At 31.3% G+C, this 18172-nt stretch overlaps 2 protein-coding genes across 2 annotated transcripts in view; both read right to left on the bottom strand.

Moving 5' to 3' along the window:
* The window catches only part of LOTGIDRAFT_232276 (hypothetical protein), a gene marked incomplete at both ends in the record, with an annotated part of 21167 nt that extends 9360 nt beyond the window's left edge, over positions 1–11807 (bottom strand). Inside the window, 22 exons of the mRNA XM_009056337.1 lie at positions 111–300; positions 715–886; positions 1199–1300; positions 2060–2161; positions 2482–2603; positions 3184–3315; positions 3958–4067; positions 4616–4658; positions 4912–4985; positions 5134–5176; positions 5208–5281; positions 5356–5398; positions 5504–5577; positions 5948–6049; positions 6397–6888; positions 7134–7343; positions 8261–8435; positions 9047–9132; positions 9630–9788; positions 10372–10686; positions 11336–11662; positions 11709–11807. Of these exons, the coding sequence (XP_009054585.1) occupies positions 111–300; positions 715–886; positions 1199–1300; positions 2060–2161; positions 2482–2603; positions 3184–3315; positions 3958–4067; positions 4616–4658; positions 4912–4985; positions 5134–5176; positions 5208–5281; positions 5356–5398; positions 5504–5577; positions 5948–6049; positions 6397–6888; positions 7134–7343; positions 8261–8435; positions 9047–9132; positions 9630–9788; positions 10372–10686; positions 11336–11662; positions 11709–11807 (3246 nt within the window). The remainder of the gene's footprint in view (positions 1–110; positions 301–714; positions 887–1198; positions 1301–2059; positions 2162–2481; positions 2604–3183; positions 3316–3957; positions 4068–4615; positions 4659–4911; positions 4986–5133; positions 5177–5207; positions 5282–5355; positions 5399–5503; positions 5578–5947; positions 6050–6396; positions 6889–7133; positions 7344–8260; positions 8436–9046; positions 9133–9629; positions 9789–10371; positions 10687–11335; positions 11663–11708) is intronic.
* Positions 11808–12269: 462 nt separating this feature from the next.
* Positions 12270–16774, bottom strand: LOTGIDRAFT_232275 (hypothetical protein; the record flags this gene model as incomplete). The annotated part of the gene is made up of 6 exons (XM_009056336.1): positions 16321–16774; positions 15417–15667; positions 14628–14865; positions 14169–14425; positions 12874–12997; positions 12270–12468 (listed from the first exon to the last, which is right to left on the bottom strand). Coding segments are annotated over exons 1-6 (1485 nt in total), but the record flags the coding sequence as incomplete, so codon positions are not given.
* Positions 16775–18172: the final 1398 nt, after the last annotated feature.

Genomic DNA, 18172 nt, shown 5'->3' with positions numbered 1-18172 from the left:
TAATCTTATTAAAGAAGTGTGTTATATTCCATAACATTGTCTTGTGTTTTGTTATATGTTTATATAGTATGAGGGTTGACATTTATAAATATTAAACAATAAATACTAACCATCCAGTATATATCATAACTGGGTGATAATTGTAAAGCTGTATTATATATTTCTACAATATCCTTCTCACTATGAACATGATGTTTATATAGTAATAAATAATGATGCCACAAATCACTATTAGTCTTATTAGATTCAATACCTCGAGCTAATACATGTAATGCCTTATCTAAACTTGATTTGCTGTTCCTGAAATGAATGGAAACAGGTTCAAATAAATTTTCTAGTTCCAATCAAGAAAAAAAATGCCATTAATATTCAGTTAACATTCCAAACAATAACAAAAAAGCCGTTAGCAGATATGAGGTTTGGTTTTTGGTTTAATTGTATGTACATGTATTTGCAACACTATTTTAGATCACATGTGGGCTATTTAGCCTCCCCTTGCCTTATTCTTGCATGTTCATTTTCACCACTTTATATCGTATAACATTGGAAATTTTTAAAGGTAAGGGTGTGGGCACATGAACGGTCTTATTGAGTAAAATCTCCTGTGTGCTTCCACAATACGACATGGTTTATATAGAGATTATAGGATTTATAATGTCAAACTCATGACAAGACTCTAGTCAGTGACAAAAATCAGCAACCAAGACCACTCACCTATCAGAATCATTGAGTTTTTTATAGGACAGTTTAATCCATAAAGGTATATTAGTAGGGTCATCTAATACTCCACTCTCCATATCTAACATTTCATTATCATCTTTAATAAAATATCTTATATCTTCTTCTTTAATAATATCATCTTCAGATTTTAATCTTGTATTTATATCTGAAATACAGAGAGCAGTTCCGCATCAGCTTCCGTTTAAGCCCTAAAAATTGAGGTGTAACTATGTTGGTATCATGGTTAAGTTAAAAATTACCCAAATAAAAAAAACACAAAAAATAACCACTCTCAGCAACATAACTACGGTAATTTAACTTAAAATTGGTGTATACCTACACCTTGAATTTATAGGTAATGCTCTTGACCACAGTTTTTGAAGTTGATGTATTTTGCTATTAGATCTTTATGAGTGTTGCTGAGAATCACTCCATAGAGCAAGGAAAAAAAATTCTGATCAGGAGAAAATTGTCTTACTTGCTGGAATTTCAGGTTTATAATTAGTCAGTGCAGTACAGTTTTCTTCTACTGCAGTTGGTCTCCAGTTTCTACTTTCATAAAACATTGTAAATGGAGGCACTGAAAAATATCCATGTGAATATGCTGAGTAAATAGAATTTTAACAAATTAAATGAATAAAGTGAATGAAATTTATCAACCAATGGAAGTATTAAAGATCCCAACTGCAAATGAAACCCGAAATCCAAAACAACATATTTTCACATGAAGAAGTATATCAATCGTAAGTGAGTAAGTATTTCATAATGAATATGATTTTTATTGGTTGTATATAAATACTGATTAACAGTTTGTATAAAATTCTTAGACAATGTTAAAGGGACAGGTAGACCATTTTTTTGACCAATCATACTTTAGTAACAGAAACTGGAATTTTTTAGCTGAGCTAATCAGTAATAATGTCGATATTTGTGCCTTCAAAGCCATGTGTGTACAGAATTAACTGAGTTTGAATGTTAAAATAACAACTCGTCATTGTAAGATACTCTGTGTTATATAAAAAAAGACATATATAGGAAAAGTGAGTAAAATTCCTTTGTTTGAAATATTTTTAAAGGAATTATGTGATTTTCATACATTTCTAGTACTTCAGAAGACTATTTACATATATCAAGACTAAAATCAACCCCCAAAAATGGCACACCTGTCCCTTTAAACAGAGTTGATTTAGTAACAACAAGAAACATAACTATGTTGAAAAGTGTTTGAGAATAGCTGCTTTACAAGGTTTTAAGTATCCTGTCCATATTTTTATCAGATTTTTCTAATCGGTTGACAGCAAATACATACTTATGGATGAAGTTAAAAAACCAATCTTACCATGTCCAGAAGCCTCATTGACTTTAGATATTAATAATAAACAGATCTGATCATTGGTCATTTTATTACCATGTTGTTTTATTATACCATCTACATATTTACCTAAAAATATATGTTCATTAGTCTAATGTACTATTGGACAGACTGGTACCATTTTTAACAGACTTTGTCCTTATTCATATTCTGTTACGTGAAGTGATACCACTCCTTATAAGGGCAATGGTTCTGGTCAAAAAGATATAAAATTATGAAAAGCAATCTGAAGCAAAATCATGCTATTTATATCACTGTACTGGTGTATTTTGATTGAAATGTGGCCAATTGTAACTATGAAAAAAATCAAAATTTCTTTTGAAATCTCACTTTATCATTAATTGGAATTGATTTAAACAGGAAGAAGGTAGAAATACCAATAAACTTACTAATATAGGCAGGATATTCCTCTATTGGGGTAGATTTGGTAATTCCTGCTAATTTTGGACAGTTTGAAACAATATCTTCCATTATAGATTTATCTGTTAATACAGTATCTCTAATGTGTTGGCTGAAATATATAGATAAAATAAATAATAATCATGTCTAAAATAATAAAACTACAAAGGTCGTTTTCACCCAAAATGCTGAACACAATTAGAAATGTTCTATAGTCAAAGTTTATTTCTATCACACATGATATTGAAATGCGGATTTATTCATATCTAAGTATAAAGATGTCACTGATGCACCCTTGACTGCTGATTGAGCCCACTACAGATGTGTTTGTCGATTTCGATCTGTGGGGATAAGGTTTCAAGTTGAACGATAATTCTGCACACAAATGGAGGTGATTTGATGTCCTTCACGAAGCAGCAGTGCAAGTTCTTTTGATGCAGGTGGTGATCTTCATGTGCAATTGTAGTCCATTGCATGCAAGATCATCCAGTGTTTATAATAATTGGAAATACAAGATGGCTTATTCCCTTCGATTTCATCAGAAACACCATTTTTATGTAAGTGAGAAAAGTCTGAATATCTCGAGTATTGAAAAAAAAGAAGACTTTTGTTGGTGTGTGAAATCTTTGCGATGCTCGTTCACAAAATACATAATAATCACAAGTTAGAACAGACTATTCATATTAACTTACCCCTGACACTTATCATCATTACATTTACCCTGTAAGTCATATCTACACAAAATCTTATTCATATCTATTTTATTACTGTAGGTTGATGATAATATAGACTTATTTTCTTTTGTACGGAAATATGAACTCAATCTGCAAGACAATTACCATAAATTAATCATTCCATAACTTCAAATATTGACAGGACAGCAGCAATAGTTTATTTCCAACTGCTTAAGAATCTTTAATGTACATTGTACTCTGTGATATCCGACATCTGAGTATTCCTACATTCTGCGTAATCCGACATCATTTTCTGGTCCCGATTTATTTCCTTCTTAGGCTAGTTTAAAAAACTATGAGTACTCCGAAACTCTGTATATTCCGAATAACAACACTAATCAGTGGTCCCAACACTCAGAAAAATCTGTATAATCTGACATCTACTCATCTTAATCACTTATCGTCAATTAGATAATTGCTTATTTTATTGATAATCTGGATCAAATCACATGAAAACAAAAGATCGCTGAACAAAATTCTGCTGATTAATCACCGCCGCTTCAAGATCAAGGTCATTGCGTTTAGATCATTCTCGTATCATTCATTATACTGTATAGAACAGAAATATATGCAACTTGACCAATTTATCAAAATTCTCAAGCTATTAATTAACAGGGTCTCAGACGAGCTTTCCAGAACAGCTTGCAATGCAGAAGTCTTTATCAACTTTTGAGCGGAAAACCATCACTGGATCCATGTCTGAAGACTGTTTAATTAACTCAGTATGTTTACCTATATGCTTGAAACTGTAATAAAGGACTGGTGTAAGGTAATTTAGTTAATTCACTGCTGGTATCCTTTATCTTTGGTTTACTGTTCTTCTGTATATCTAAACCTTTCATCTGAAAATACAAGATTACGTTTTCTACCTGATTTTGTTGTTTTGTCTAAGGGTTATTTTATATAAGACAAGGTCCTAATATTATCTAAAAGCACAAGTCTAATTTTAAACAAAATGTTTACTGAATATATTTTTAATAATGATCAATTTGTAGAAAAGAGTATTTTTGTCATTTAAAAAAGAAAGAAAAAGAAAGCTCTATATTTGACAAGAATAACAACTTAGGTTCACCGTTAAGGATCCTTTCTATCAGCTGGTCCGTGGCCATACCTCTCGGCATTGATCTTTCCCATGTTATTCACTAGGAATTATGAGTGAAGATGACTTATTCAAGGTAATCAGATTTTCACCCGCCAATCACGATCGGAACCCACAGCCGCCATTTGCTCAACATAACCATGCAAATGACGTTATGTAAAGAACCAACACTCTAACCGACAGTGCTATAAGTCCACATACAATATACAATAATTACATGTATTTCTGGTGAAGATATAGCAGGATATTGTTTATCATATCTATTATAGATTTATTATATAAAATAATTACCTGTATTACTGGTGAAGATATAGCAGGATATTGTTTATTATATCTATTATAGATTTATTATATAAAATAATTACCTGTATTACTGGGGAAGATATAGCAGGATATTGTTTATTATATCTATTATAGATTTATTATATAAAATAATTACCTGTATTACTGGTGAAGATATAGCAGGATATTGTTTATTATATCTATTATAGATTTATTATATAAAATAATTACCTGTATAACAGGGGAAGATATAGCAGGATATTGTTTATTATATGTATTATAGATTTATTATATAAAATAATTACCTGTATTTCTGGTGAAGATATAGCAGGATATTGTTTATCATATCTATTATAGATTTATTATATAAAATAATTACCTGTATAACAGGGGAAGATATAGCAGGATATTGTTTATTATATGTATTATAGATTTATTATATAAAATAATTACCTGTATTTCTGGTGAAGATATAGCAGGATATTGTTTATTATGTCTATTACAGATTTATTATATAAAATAATTACCTGTATTTCTGGTGAAGATATAGCAGGATATTGTTTATTATATCTATTATAGATTTATTATATAAAATAATTACCTGTATTTCTGGTGAAGATATAGCAGGATATTGTTTATCATATGTATTATAGATTTATTATATAAAATAATTACCTGTATAACAGGGGAAGATATAGCAGGATATTGTTTATCATATCTATTATAGATTTATTATATAAAATAATTACCTGTATAACAGGGGAAGATATAGCAGGATATTGTTTATTATATCTATTATAGATTTATTATATAAAATAATTACCTGTATTACTGGTGAAGATATAGCAGGATATTGTTTATTATATCTATTATAGATTTATTATATAAAATAATTACCTGTATTTCTGGTGAAGATATAGCAGGATATTGTTTATTATATCTATTATAGATTTATTATATAAAATAATTACCTGTATAACAGGGGAAGATATAGCAGGGTATTGTTTATTATATCTATTATAGATTTATTACCTAAAATAATTACCTGTATAACAGGGGAAGATATAGCAGGATATTGTTTATTATATCTATTATAGATTTATTACCTAAAATAATTACCTGTATAACAGGGGAAGATATAGCAGGGTATTGTTTATTATATCTATTATAGATTTATTATACAAAATAATTACCTGTATAACAGGGGAAGATATAGCAGGATATTGTTTATTATATCTATTATAGATTTATTATATAAAATAATTACCTGTATAACAGGGGAAGATATAGCAGGATATTGTTTATTATATCTATTATAGATTTATTATATAAAATAATTACCTGTATAACAGGGGAAGATATAGCAGGATATTGTTTATTATGTCTTCTCACACACCATGTTATAGATTTACTATTTTTTAATATCTTCTCAATCTTTTCTTTCTATGATAAAAAAAAACAGTGGGATTTTAATTCTAATCTGAAGGCCTTTTATTACACCAGACTCATAATTAAATTTAAGCTGAAAATGATATCATATACATGCATGAATCAAGTTACACGTCATAAAACACTGTCCAATATTACATCTGACTTAATTCATCAACTTATTTCCTATTCTTTAATGTGTGATCTATAAATATAAGCATAATTGCATTCCATTGTCTCAAAAGCAGCAAATAGTAAAATTTGAGGCAATACTTTTGATTGGTGAGAATATGTTCATAGTCTTGTAAAGAATCCAAAATTTCAATGATGAAACATGAAAAGTATGTTTTGTATGAGTTTACCTGAAGTTTACAAAGATTATTCAGTTGGTTACCACTGGGTATTTTTAATGTCATAGGTGTGGGTACCTTGGTAGGTGCTGCAGCAAAAAATGACTTATGTTTGTCAGGAGTAGTTACATTAGGTTTGGTACTGGAGTTCATGTCTGCTAAGGAACGTCGTCTGGGTTTAGGTAAACACATCTCTCCCACAGACTCATTCCCTCCAAGTTTTATAGCATCCAAATCCACCTCTGGTGACGTTGGTTTTTTGAATTTTTTCTTGGATTTCAAACTTGCGCCAGTTTGGATGGCTTTGACTGCTTGAGCTTCTTTCAGTGCTCTGATCTTTTCAGCATATTCTTTTTCCAACTGTTGCAGACGTTTTTTCTCTTGCACCAGTCTCTCAGCTGCTAAGGCTTTCTTTGGATGTAACTTGACTGGTGGTGCATTTTCTTTACTCTTCACGTTTTGGGAGAATTCATTATTATCCAACTTGGATTTCTTTACAGCAAGCTGAAAACAAGAAACACAATTTTGAACTTTTATCAAGTCTTATCAGTCTCTTTAATGCAAATGTGATCTTCTGCTACATTTGAAAAAAGGTTGCCTAGCGAATGAGGTATAACTGCCGCAAATACATTTCTATTTTTCATATTCAAAATCTTATTGCTGTTCCCCTACACTTTGGAGGTGCAATCTCATGAGTAAAAACCTGAACAATGTTTAATTTGCTTAGGTAGAATATGTAAATCACTTACATCATTGTTCACAGTAATAGAAATATTAGCTGTTTTACGTTTCTGTTTATTGCCATTATTTTTATTATTATTAGCTGTTGGCTTCTGTACTGTTATCAAACGTGGCTGATATCTCTCTCCATAAACTTCATTACCAAGATCCATGGTCTTTTCTTCTAACTCTTTTAACTTTTCCTTGCTTTTTAATAATCTGTCTTTTACTTGATGGGCCTAAAAATAATATAAATTATTGGTCTTTTGAACACTTGCACCGTCTTCATTAGCCCACATGGTGAAGAAAAGTAGGACGTAAAACTCCATTCATTTCATTTCCTTCAAACACTTTCAAATTCAGGTAGGCAAGACATACATTCAAATTTGGAATGAGAATTAACAAAAACATGATATGTTCACACAATAACAAAATTTATAGCAGCATTAATCTTTTGAAAAGGCATCACTTTAGCATTTTAACTCATCAATACATAAGAATACTAATTTTCATCCAATTTCTAAGCCTTAATCAATAATCTTTATTAACTAACTTTTAGATTGTTGGGATTAGACATTATACATTGAATTTATTCTGATTCATGGGTAATTTTCAATCAAAATTTCATCCAAAAATCAAACTCATCCATTACCAGTCTAATTAAAATTAGACCTAACTTCTGTTCTTATCTTATTAGTTTCATTTCGAATGTTTTATTAGCTATTAGCTTTGAATGTAACCACTACAGTAAGGTCTAACACTGTCCTTCTTGACTTTTCAACCTTTGCTTGACCTCTGTTTTAACCAATCACGTGGCTGCCCTTTCCAGCGACGGGATTATGTGATGCGCAATAGGTCAATAGGTGCATTCTGAGAGGTTAGACTAGACTAGTGGACTTGATAAGCTAGTCTAATAAAAACAAAGGTCAAGCAAAGGTTAACAGAATGAAAAGTCAAGAAGGACAGTGTTAGACCTTACTGTAGTGGTTACATTCAAAGCTAATAGCTAATAAAACATTTGAAACGAAACTAATAAAATACGAACAGAAGTTAAGTCTAATTTTAATTCGACTGATACATTACCTTGTCTAGATACAAAAGCATATCAAAACAACGCTTTTATTCATGCTAATCTATAAAATAACATACAACTAACCTGTTTTTTGGCTTGCTCTAGTTGTTGTTTATTAGCTTGTGCTATTTTCTCTGCTGCTAACAACTGTTCACGTAAAGACTTGACTTTATCTGTAGCTGTTTTTAAACTAGTTAGATATTTATTAGCTCTACCAGTATATAATTTTAACATCGTCTGATCTTTAGTTATCATTTCTCTAAATACAGAACATAAAAATATTAATATACAAAGTTATCTATACCTTCCAAGGTTCTTAGCAATGGCTAACCAGAAGATTCAAGGTTCAAACTTAGCAAAGGGTAATATAATACCTTCAGATTTTCAACTTAGTTGTTAAAGGTAGACAGGCTGACATGGAAAAAGCGTGCAGTTGTAAATCGAGGCCCTGTGTGCTAAAGGCTATGAACATTAAAGAGCCCTGGACAATTGGCAATTCCCACAAAGTAGGTTAATTCCGCTGCCACTGTACTTGCACAATATCCATCACTAAATACTGCATACATTTGAGATGAAAAAAATTAAGACGTTAAAAAAAAACACCATTGGATTTTACATATCATCCAGTCTTTTTAAGTGTTCTACATACATGATTCCCCTGGGCACAGAGGGCAATGAAAATATTCACCAAAACATTAAGATTAGTATGTCAAATACTTGATTAAGTAGGGTAGTATTAATTCTGATTTGTTACTAAAAACCCCAAATTTGAATCCAATTTTGATTAAGAACAATGAAGATTGAGATGTGGTTTGATAAAAAAAAAAAAATGATGACCAAAATTTAAAGTAAGCCTGAGAAATTACCAACCTTTGTTTTGACATTTCTTTCTCAAAACCTTGTACTTCTTTTACTTTCAACATTTGTATTTTTGTTTTTTCTGCAGCAGAATTCACCTAAAATTATCAACACCAAAACACTTTAAGTCATGATAATTTTGTATCAATTGAAATGATCAAAATAAAGAATGATTATTATAGTAAAAAAAACTTTCATTGAGACTGTTGCTTCATGTTTCATATATTTATCAATTTTGTATAGTCAAGATATTAAAGATGGGTTCCCTTTTTTCATTTATGAAAATGAAAATGCTAATACTTATATGAATAGAAAGTAGAGGTGTTCTAATGACTTGGTAAAATACCAGTTTGTCTCACATGTCTATAATTCAATTCATAATTAGCTCAATAAGAATAGAATTATCAGCAGAATTACAATGAGTGACTGATCAAGAAAGGTCAAAAAGTCTTTTTTTGTTTATCCAGACTGTACATACATAAAGATAAATCTGTCAAATAAGTCCTTTCAAATTGTACACATGTTGAGACTCACAAATATTTTTTTTATCAAATATAGACAATGTCATGTATATTCAAAAAACTTTTAAACTTACCTCAACAGACTTGCGAGCCTCTTTTAAGAAATCATCTAAACCACCTAATAAGGAAGTTGAAGGCGGGGCAGGTAAATGATTGACATTCATCATATAATCTTCATCTTCCTCACTAGAACTATCATACATATTTATCACAACTGGTTTATGTTTTGGCAACTAAAAAGGAATGAAAACATCCATAAGCAGGTGAATAGAAGAAAACCTGTTGTTTTTTTCATACTTTTGCAGTCTGATATAAGTGCTCACTATCTATGATAAACCTGACAAATTTGGCCCTACCCCATTCTCGGACAGATGTGATATCATCAAATTCGGCAAAACTTTTGGAATCGATACAAAGCTGCACCATTAATGAATCCACTAGGACATTTTCGGACATTCTGCAATTCTCTGTGCCTCACCTTGTACCGCAATACAGTCCAGGTGTAGGCTTTGTACTACTCTGTAAGTTAAGCCTTTTGAGTCTGGCCTTAATCGTGATGTTATCACATCTGTATATCAAGTCTGAGGAAAAGGTAGGGCCAGATTTAAAGAGCTAAAAAAATTTCGTCAGATCATGTATGGAACAAGAAACAGCATGAAACGCACCATGAAGGTCATCATTATTATTGTGCAGAATGACAATTTTGTGAATAAATTTTGTCTCATATTTTCATTTTGTAACCAAAACTGTTCACCTCATAAGTACTTTTAATTAACCGCACTCATTGAACAGGAGTTGATAACTAATGAAACTTACCGATGATAAAGTAGAATAAGGATTATAAGTAACTTGTTGTATAGTAGTAGTAGTATATATTGTACTATATGTTGGACTGTAGGTAGGACTATCATTAAATACTGCGGTTCTCTGAATTTGGGAAGGCATTGGTGCTGGATCATATCTTACAACTGGAATCTCTTTATCGTAACTTGTTTCAGGAACGATTCTATCATAACTTGTAACAGGAAAGACTTCGCCATATTCTGCCATTGTTTTTGGGTCTGTCACCCCTTTATCGTAATTTGTAACTGAAGCAGCTTCCTGTACAGTAACAGACACATTCTTATTTTTCTGAAAATGGAACAGTTTCATTATCAAACAAATAAGTTTAATACTAACAAAATGAAGGATTATTTTTATAAAATTTTTGGTTTTGCATCTGTCAGTTTATCCCAGTTCAGTTATTCATTTCAGTGATAAAAATTATGGCTGTTTTTTTTTTTAATCTAAATGTCATTTTTTCTAGATTTTCAGAACATTTCAATGTACTTATATCATGGATCCCATGGATGGCGTGTGGGTTCCGATCTCCATCGGCGTGTGAAAGTCCGATGACCTTGAATAAGTCATCTTCACTCATAATTCAGGTCCACCCAGCTGTAAATGGGTACGGATAATCCGGGAAAGATCAATGTCAAGATGTTTGGCCAAGGACCAGCTAGTAGAAAGGATCCTTAACTGTGATGTTGTCACCTTGTAAAATATAGTTGTTCCTTTCTTTTTTTTTTTCATCATTGGCCTTAAAACAAGCTATCTTGTTGCTATAGCAACTGTCTCTAGAGAATACTACCTCTAAGGATGTCCAAAAATTCATGTTTTCAAACTTGGCCAAAATGAGTATATATTCATTAGTGGGCTTACCTGGTGTCATTTATATCTAAACAACAGAATTCGTGCAAAATAGGATGAATCCATAAAATTCCTTTAAGAAAATGCTTACCATTTCTTTTTCCTTCCTTTTCTCCATCAAAGACTTAAGAAGTTGTTCTCTCATTAATGCTGTTTCTTCATCATCATCTTCTAGAGGAGGAAGTGGTGGCCTGGGTTCTTCTTCAGGTTCTGGAGGTACATCTGGTGGTGGGGGAGGGGGGTCAATCATTAGAGGAACACCATCAATCAGAGATGTAGACTGAATCAAAGATGTGGTTTGTTGAAGCCCTGGATACACTGAGTTGGTGTTATATACAGGATCTTGTACCCAGGTAGCTCCATTGTTTTGCTGTTCTGAGTTAACACTTGAATAATAATCTTCTGGAAATTCTATACTCTGGAAATTGAAATGAAAAAATATTAACGATGAGAAATTAATTAACCTTTTTAAAATAATAATAATAATAATAATGACGATATTCATATTGCGCAGCAATTAAATCCTCGTGGAATTTCTCAAGGCCCACTCCAGTGATCTCCATTGGTGAGTTAATGATTAGGAACCAAACAACCAAGTTTTCACTTTACATTTAAATGCAGACACAGATTCACATTGTCGAATTGATTTCAGTAATTTATTCCAAATAACTGATGCACGTTCTGGAGCCAAATTTTTTCAGGTTGTAAGAAGAAAACTCAAGCAACATTTTGCCTTCAGATCTTAATGAACGTTTAGGCTTATATAATGACAGTAGATTTTGAAGATAGCATGGGGAAGTTTTGTTGACGGTCTTATACGTCAGCGATTAAATTTTGAAATTGATCCTTTCACAAACACGAAGCCAATGTAGATCATTTAAAACAGGAATAATGTGTGATTTATATTCTGTCATTCCTTTTGGCTAACAATTTGATGTTTTGTTTCGTATTTTTTCTGTGGTAGACCCCACTTGCTACAAACAATCTGACAGAATTGGCATTGTATCAAACATTTTCGGTTTTTTGGGGGGATTTTTATTTGTGAGAGTAGGCGCTTGCAGGATAAACAAAATACATCGAAGTATTGCAATAAATAAATAAATTTGTGTAAATAATTCATGAACAGCATAAAACTGATCATGACAAATCTTGCCATTAAAGGAACTGGCTGCATTGCACTCTGATAGTCAGCATCATGGAATTCTTCTATTAGATTAGCAGCACCTGAAATCATACATTAGACTAGCACTGAAAGGTGGCAGCATTTTTGGTCATAAATGAAAAAAAATTATCTTAATTATCAGAATTTCATATACCCTGATCATTTTTAAAACAAACAAACATGTCACTTTATCAAAGGTAAATCAAAAAATATGTCTGTATACAAATAAAACATTTTAGTACTTCACATTATTTTCAATTTTCAATTAATTTGATATATATAAGAAATGAGAAAAAGATCAAACACAGAAATTCAAGATAAAAAGATAAGATTTTTTCCAGCAATCTTACATCTGACAATTAGTATAAAACTAGGAACTGTAAAGAGTCAAAATGAAACATTATCAATATATAGCAACCGACAGTTTTGTGGAGTCATTTACAAAAAATCTCAAAATTGAGACGCACCAGTTGTAATGGGAGAATTAGGATTACTATCAATATCCATTTCTACTTCTTCATAATTATCTTGTAATGGTACATCATTCTTACGATTAGACTTCAAGTTCTTCTTCATTGGCAAACCATAATTCTGAAAATGAAATCAAAACTATTTCTTCAAAACATTTAGGTCTTCAAAATACCAATAAGTAATGAACAACAGTGACTTGCACCCTTAATTGCACGAAATATTTACCTTAAGACATTATGCCATGTTATTGATTATGACTGCAGGGGTTTGAAAAAGAATTCTTTCTGATGAAAGTGTGATTGAAAAATGAGTATTTTAGTGAAAACTGAATGTTTTGGTGAAAACTGAGTAAATATTCTAGTGAAAACTGAGTAAATATTCTAGTGAAAACTAAGTAAATATTCTAGTGACAACTGAATATATATTCTAGTGAAAACTGAATAAATATTCTAGTGAAAACTGAGTAAATATTCTAGTGAAAACTGAATAAATATTCTAGTGAAAACTGAGTAAATATTCTAGTGAAAACTGAGTAAATATTCTAGTGAAAACTGAATATATATTCTAGTGAAAACTGAATATATATTCTGGTGAAAACTGAATGTTTTGGTGAAAACTGAATGTTTTGATGAAAACTGAATGTTTTGGTGAAAACTGAATGTTTTGGTAAAAACTTAACCGTTTTGGTGAAAAACATTTTGAAAATCAGACCCTGTTAAACAAATGAGGTTCATGAAAAAGATTACTCCTTCCAACATATCTTTTAAACTAAAATTGACTTCTGAATATTTATAAAGATAGCTTGCCAGGCAAGGTAATATACGCCCACTGGAAGCTTTGTTTTTGACAAAAAAATATTTGGCAGTACAGTAACAATCGCCAGTATGCAATATTAAACCTTCACTTCTTTTGAACTTTTTGGGGTGATATTGAACAATATTACAGTTTTGTTGAAATCCGGCAAGATTTGTCTTTTAGTGTTTAAGATCTAAAAGTTACATTAAGCGTTTTCAAGCACAAGGTGCATAACTCCTATAAAACATTTTTTGATTTTCATTAGGGTTCATCCTTGTTTAATAATACAAAATTTCTTCAAATCTCGTCAAAATATGTCAAGAATTGTGCCATTTAGAGTGTTTACAAGCAAGAAATTAATCATATTTTCAAAAATAGGGCAATAACTCACTCACTCACACCAAGTTTTGTCAAATTCCATCAAGAATTGTGCCTTCTCGAGTGTTAACAAGCAATTGTAGACGGATGTGGGTGTATAAAAATAACAATAACTTACAATAGTTTCGTTGGTTAGAATATCAAAAGCATCAGGCTTTGATGAATCTCTTTTATGATTTAATAACTTCAAAAATCTTTGACATTGTTCATTCGGGTCATCTAGTGTTAAAATTTTTTGGATTTCTCGTTTCTGATTTTCCGATTCTTGTCGTTTTCTTTTTTCACTCTCCATATCAGATCTCTTTCTTTCTGAAAAATGTCGATGTCTTCTAGCGGAATTCACTGGTGTTCTCTGCGTAACAAAATTTTCTCTATCTAAAACACAATTTAAAAGAAACTATTTAGATCTCACTTACCTAAGATTAGATACATATATCCCGCTTTTTTTTTTTACAGACTACCAAAATCTGTGCAAGCTGTGCTTATTTTAAAGAACACATATTATGAAAATTCAGAGGGAAAAAACACAAATGAAATTCTTAGAAAATTTCTGAGCTTTAAAAGATATTAAGCCTACCCTCTAGAGATCTCCTTTTTTTCTCAACAGACGCCATTCGCTTGAAAGTGTTATTTTTCAAGACTTTTGGTGATGGTTTCTTCTTGCTCTGACCACTAACTTGACGCTGGCGTTGGGCACCAAGATCAGATGGAGTTGTTTGCAGTTTATTGGTAGATGTCAATGTCTTAGATGTTGCAGCTAAAGCCAATCTTCTCAATTCAGCTAAATTAACGTCATCATCATCATCATCATCATCCTTAATATAACGAAAATCAATCAAATCAATCAAATCAAAATTACCAAAAAGAAAATGAAATGAGATTAAAGGTCCGAAGTTTATTTTCCCATCAAACACTTTTTTCACGTCAGCTCTTCCAACCTGTATAACTGACTGCAAGAGACTAGTTGAAGAATTTCAAATACCTTGCCCGTTGTCATCAGGAATAAGCATAATTAAAGATGAGTTCCCTTATTTTCATTTATGAAAATGAAAATGCTAATACTTATATGAATAGAAAGTAGAGGTGTTTTAATGACTTGGAAAAATACCAGTTTGTCTCACATGTCCATAATCAATTCATAATTAGCTAAATTAGAAGAGAATCATCAGCAGAATTCAATAAGTAACCGATCAAGAAAGGTCAAAAAGTCTTTTTTTTGTTTATCCATACTGCACATACATGGACATTTATGATTTATAATCATATGCAATAAGAACATAATGATAATAGAAACACCAATTTATCAAAAATAAGGTAACATATCTTTAATTAACATAGATGCATGATTAGAATTACAAGTACTCACCTTTTTTGTCAGAGCTTTTGGTGCAATGTTCTGATTATTTTCTGAATTTGGCCTTTCAACTTTAACTATTTCTACATCTGTAGCATCATCTTCCACTTTAGTAACAAGTGGCTCATCTTCTTCTTCTTCTTCAAGCAAAGCAATTTGTTCCTGAATCTTTTTATGTTGCATTAACAAATCTTCAAAGTTTTCTTCGCTGGGTTTCTTCATTTTTGCAGCATTTGAAGAAAATTTGCCTTTCATCCATCCAACTGAGTGATTTAAGGAATAAAAAGCAGGTAGGCTACTCAATCACTTAATTAGACTAATCTAATACCATGGAAAGTTAAATTCTATAAGCTTATTCTAGATACAAAAAAGTATTCGATCTTAGCATTTAGATGTGAAGGTTTTCAAATTTCCTTTTTTTTCACTTTTTGGAATAGACCACGCACTCAGTGATAGGCTGAACAAATAATTTATATACATCTTCAATTTTTTGTTGTTGATAAATTCAATAAGAATGCTTATTTACTAGAAGCTTACGCACTAAATCAAATACAAAACAATTGAAAGAGTAATCTCAAAGTAATCATGACTAGGGTAACAATTACAAGACTATAACTTGAAACTGAAAAAATTTGATAAGCTTATAGATTATATTTAAACATCTGAAAAGGCCTACTTGAAAATTATTTTTTGATATTACAATTACAGATTACGATTACCCCTGGCCTGAAAAAGGACCTAGTTAGATTGTAAATGAAAATAAAACAAATTTCAAAACAATACTAAATATCAAAATATCAATTCATGAACTGAAAACAGAAATATTAAACCAAACGTGTTTTAAGTTTGGAACAAATGGGTCATGTTAACTGTGATCATTAAAATATGTTTGCATTTCTACTTTGACAAAGGATACATCTTGAACTTGGTGTTTGCTGTGGACCCATTTGATAGAAGTTCCTGTTCGGTTGCCAGGTGGTATTGCTATTTTGTCGAAATTGTGAGAGGTTGTTTCTTGGACTGATGTTAGGTCTACTAAAAGATTTTTGATTGGCATTTTGGCGATGAAGGTTCTGTCCAGGTTTAAATTTCTTGTTACGTGGACCTCTATTTCTGTTATGGTAAGGCCCTCTATTGATCTCTTTATGCATATTATTTACATTTCCAATAGTTTCTTGGACAGCCTGTTCCTGTTGCCGTTGGATGTTCCCTGTTATGTTTCTGGCACTGTCATCGTGGAGTGTTTGACTGAAAAATAAAACTTCATCAAAAGAAATATCGTCATCAGAAAGTTCGCCATCTTCTTTGGCTTCTTGGACAGTATTTGTACTCATTTCTCCATCTGTTCGTGAACTTTCAATTAATTTTTCAACTAAACACGAAACTTCGTCATAGTTTTACATTTATTTCTTGACAATGCCACTAATAATAGCATGAGTTATTTCCCCCTTAATAAAACAACGCCGTCTTTAGTTTTCATGAAAAGATAATACCACTACAGACCACAACTGTGTAAATCCTTGAAAAATAGACATTGGCTTTCATACAAGCAAGTATTGTATGTTAGGTAAATTTTGTTCAGAATTTTTTTTTTCATTTGGGCACAATGTCTTTTTCTGTAATGAGGAGAGCTTCATCATCTAGTTTTATATAAAAGTTAAAAGGGAACATTTCTAGACAGTTTCATTATCATCTAGTTTAATAAGGGGGAACGTTTGACAGCCTACCATCAGCTTTTTATAAGGGGAAATTGACTCATTTCTGGACAGTTTCATCATTAGCCAATTTGATAAGGAGAAATAGCTGGCTGGACAACTTCAACCATTAGCTAGTCTAATAAGAGAAATTAACTGGACTGTTTCACCACCAGCTATATTCTCTAAAAGGAAAAATTCGCTTGTTATGTAAGGGGAAAATACTGGATTGTTTCACCATCGGCTAGTTTTATAGGGAGATATTACTGGCTTGTTTTACCATCGGCTAGTTTTATAGGGAGAAACTACTGGCTTGTTTTACCATTGGCTAGTTTTATAAGGGAAATTACTGGCTTGTTTTACCATGGCTAGTTTTATAAGGGAAATTACTGGCTTGATTTACCATCGGCTAGTTTTAAAAGGGGAAATTACTGGCTTGATTTACCATTGGCTAGCTTTATATGGGGAAATTACTGGGTTGTTTCACCATCAGCTAGTTCTATAAGGGAAAATACTGGACTATTTCACCATCAATTTGTTCTAAAAATTGCTGGACATCCAATCGGAACAAGTAGGCTATGCATTGATTGCAAATTTGCCAAGGTGGCTTAGATATTCTACCTTGTTTATTCCATCTGAATGATAAATATACCAATTTAAAAAATCAGTTTGCCTGATTTCAACAAAGTATAACATGAAGGGGTCAATCAGGAACAGACTAGAAAATCAGTTTCAATTGAATTACCTGCAGACAGTTTCAGGAGATCAAAACTAGTTTACAATTGTAGATGCTTTAATAATATTCTACTTTCAATACCGGTGTAGTGATGTAATTCTTAACAAATTTGAATCTTTCATAATTAGTAACAAAATATACATAGTTGTCCATATTGTAGGGTTATTATTTAGATAGCTAACTCTATTAGTGAGTAGATATATATCGTTGTTTACATAGCCAAGTAATTACTACAAGAAAAAGGCACACAAAGTGATAGTGAGGAATATTGAAATTTTTTAAGAAGATTTGCTAAAAATAGGATTTCTGAAGAAAGGAAGATTTACTGAAAATAGATA

The sequence above is a fragment of the Lottia gigantea genome, assembly GCF_000327385.1.
Source record: "Lottia gigantea unplaced genomic scaffold LOTGIsca_27, whole genome shotgun sequence".
Classification (NCBI taxonomy): Eukaryota; Metazoa; Mollusca; class Gastropoda; family Lottiidae; genus Lottia; species Lottia gigantea.
Note: the sequence above shows the minus strand (reverse complement) of the source record. Positions and strands in the feature narration are given on the sequence as shown.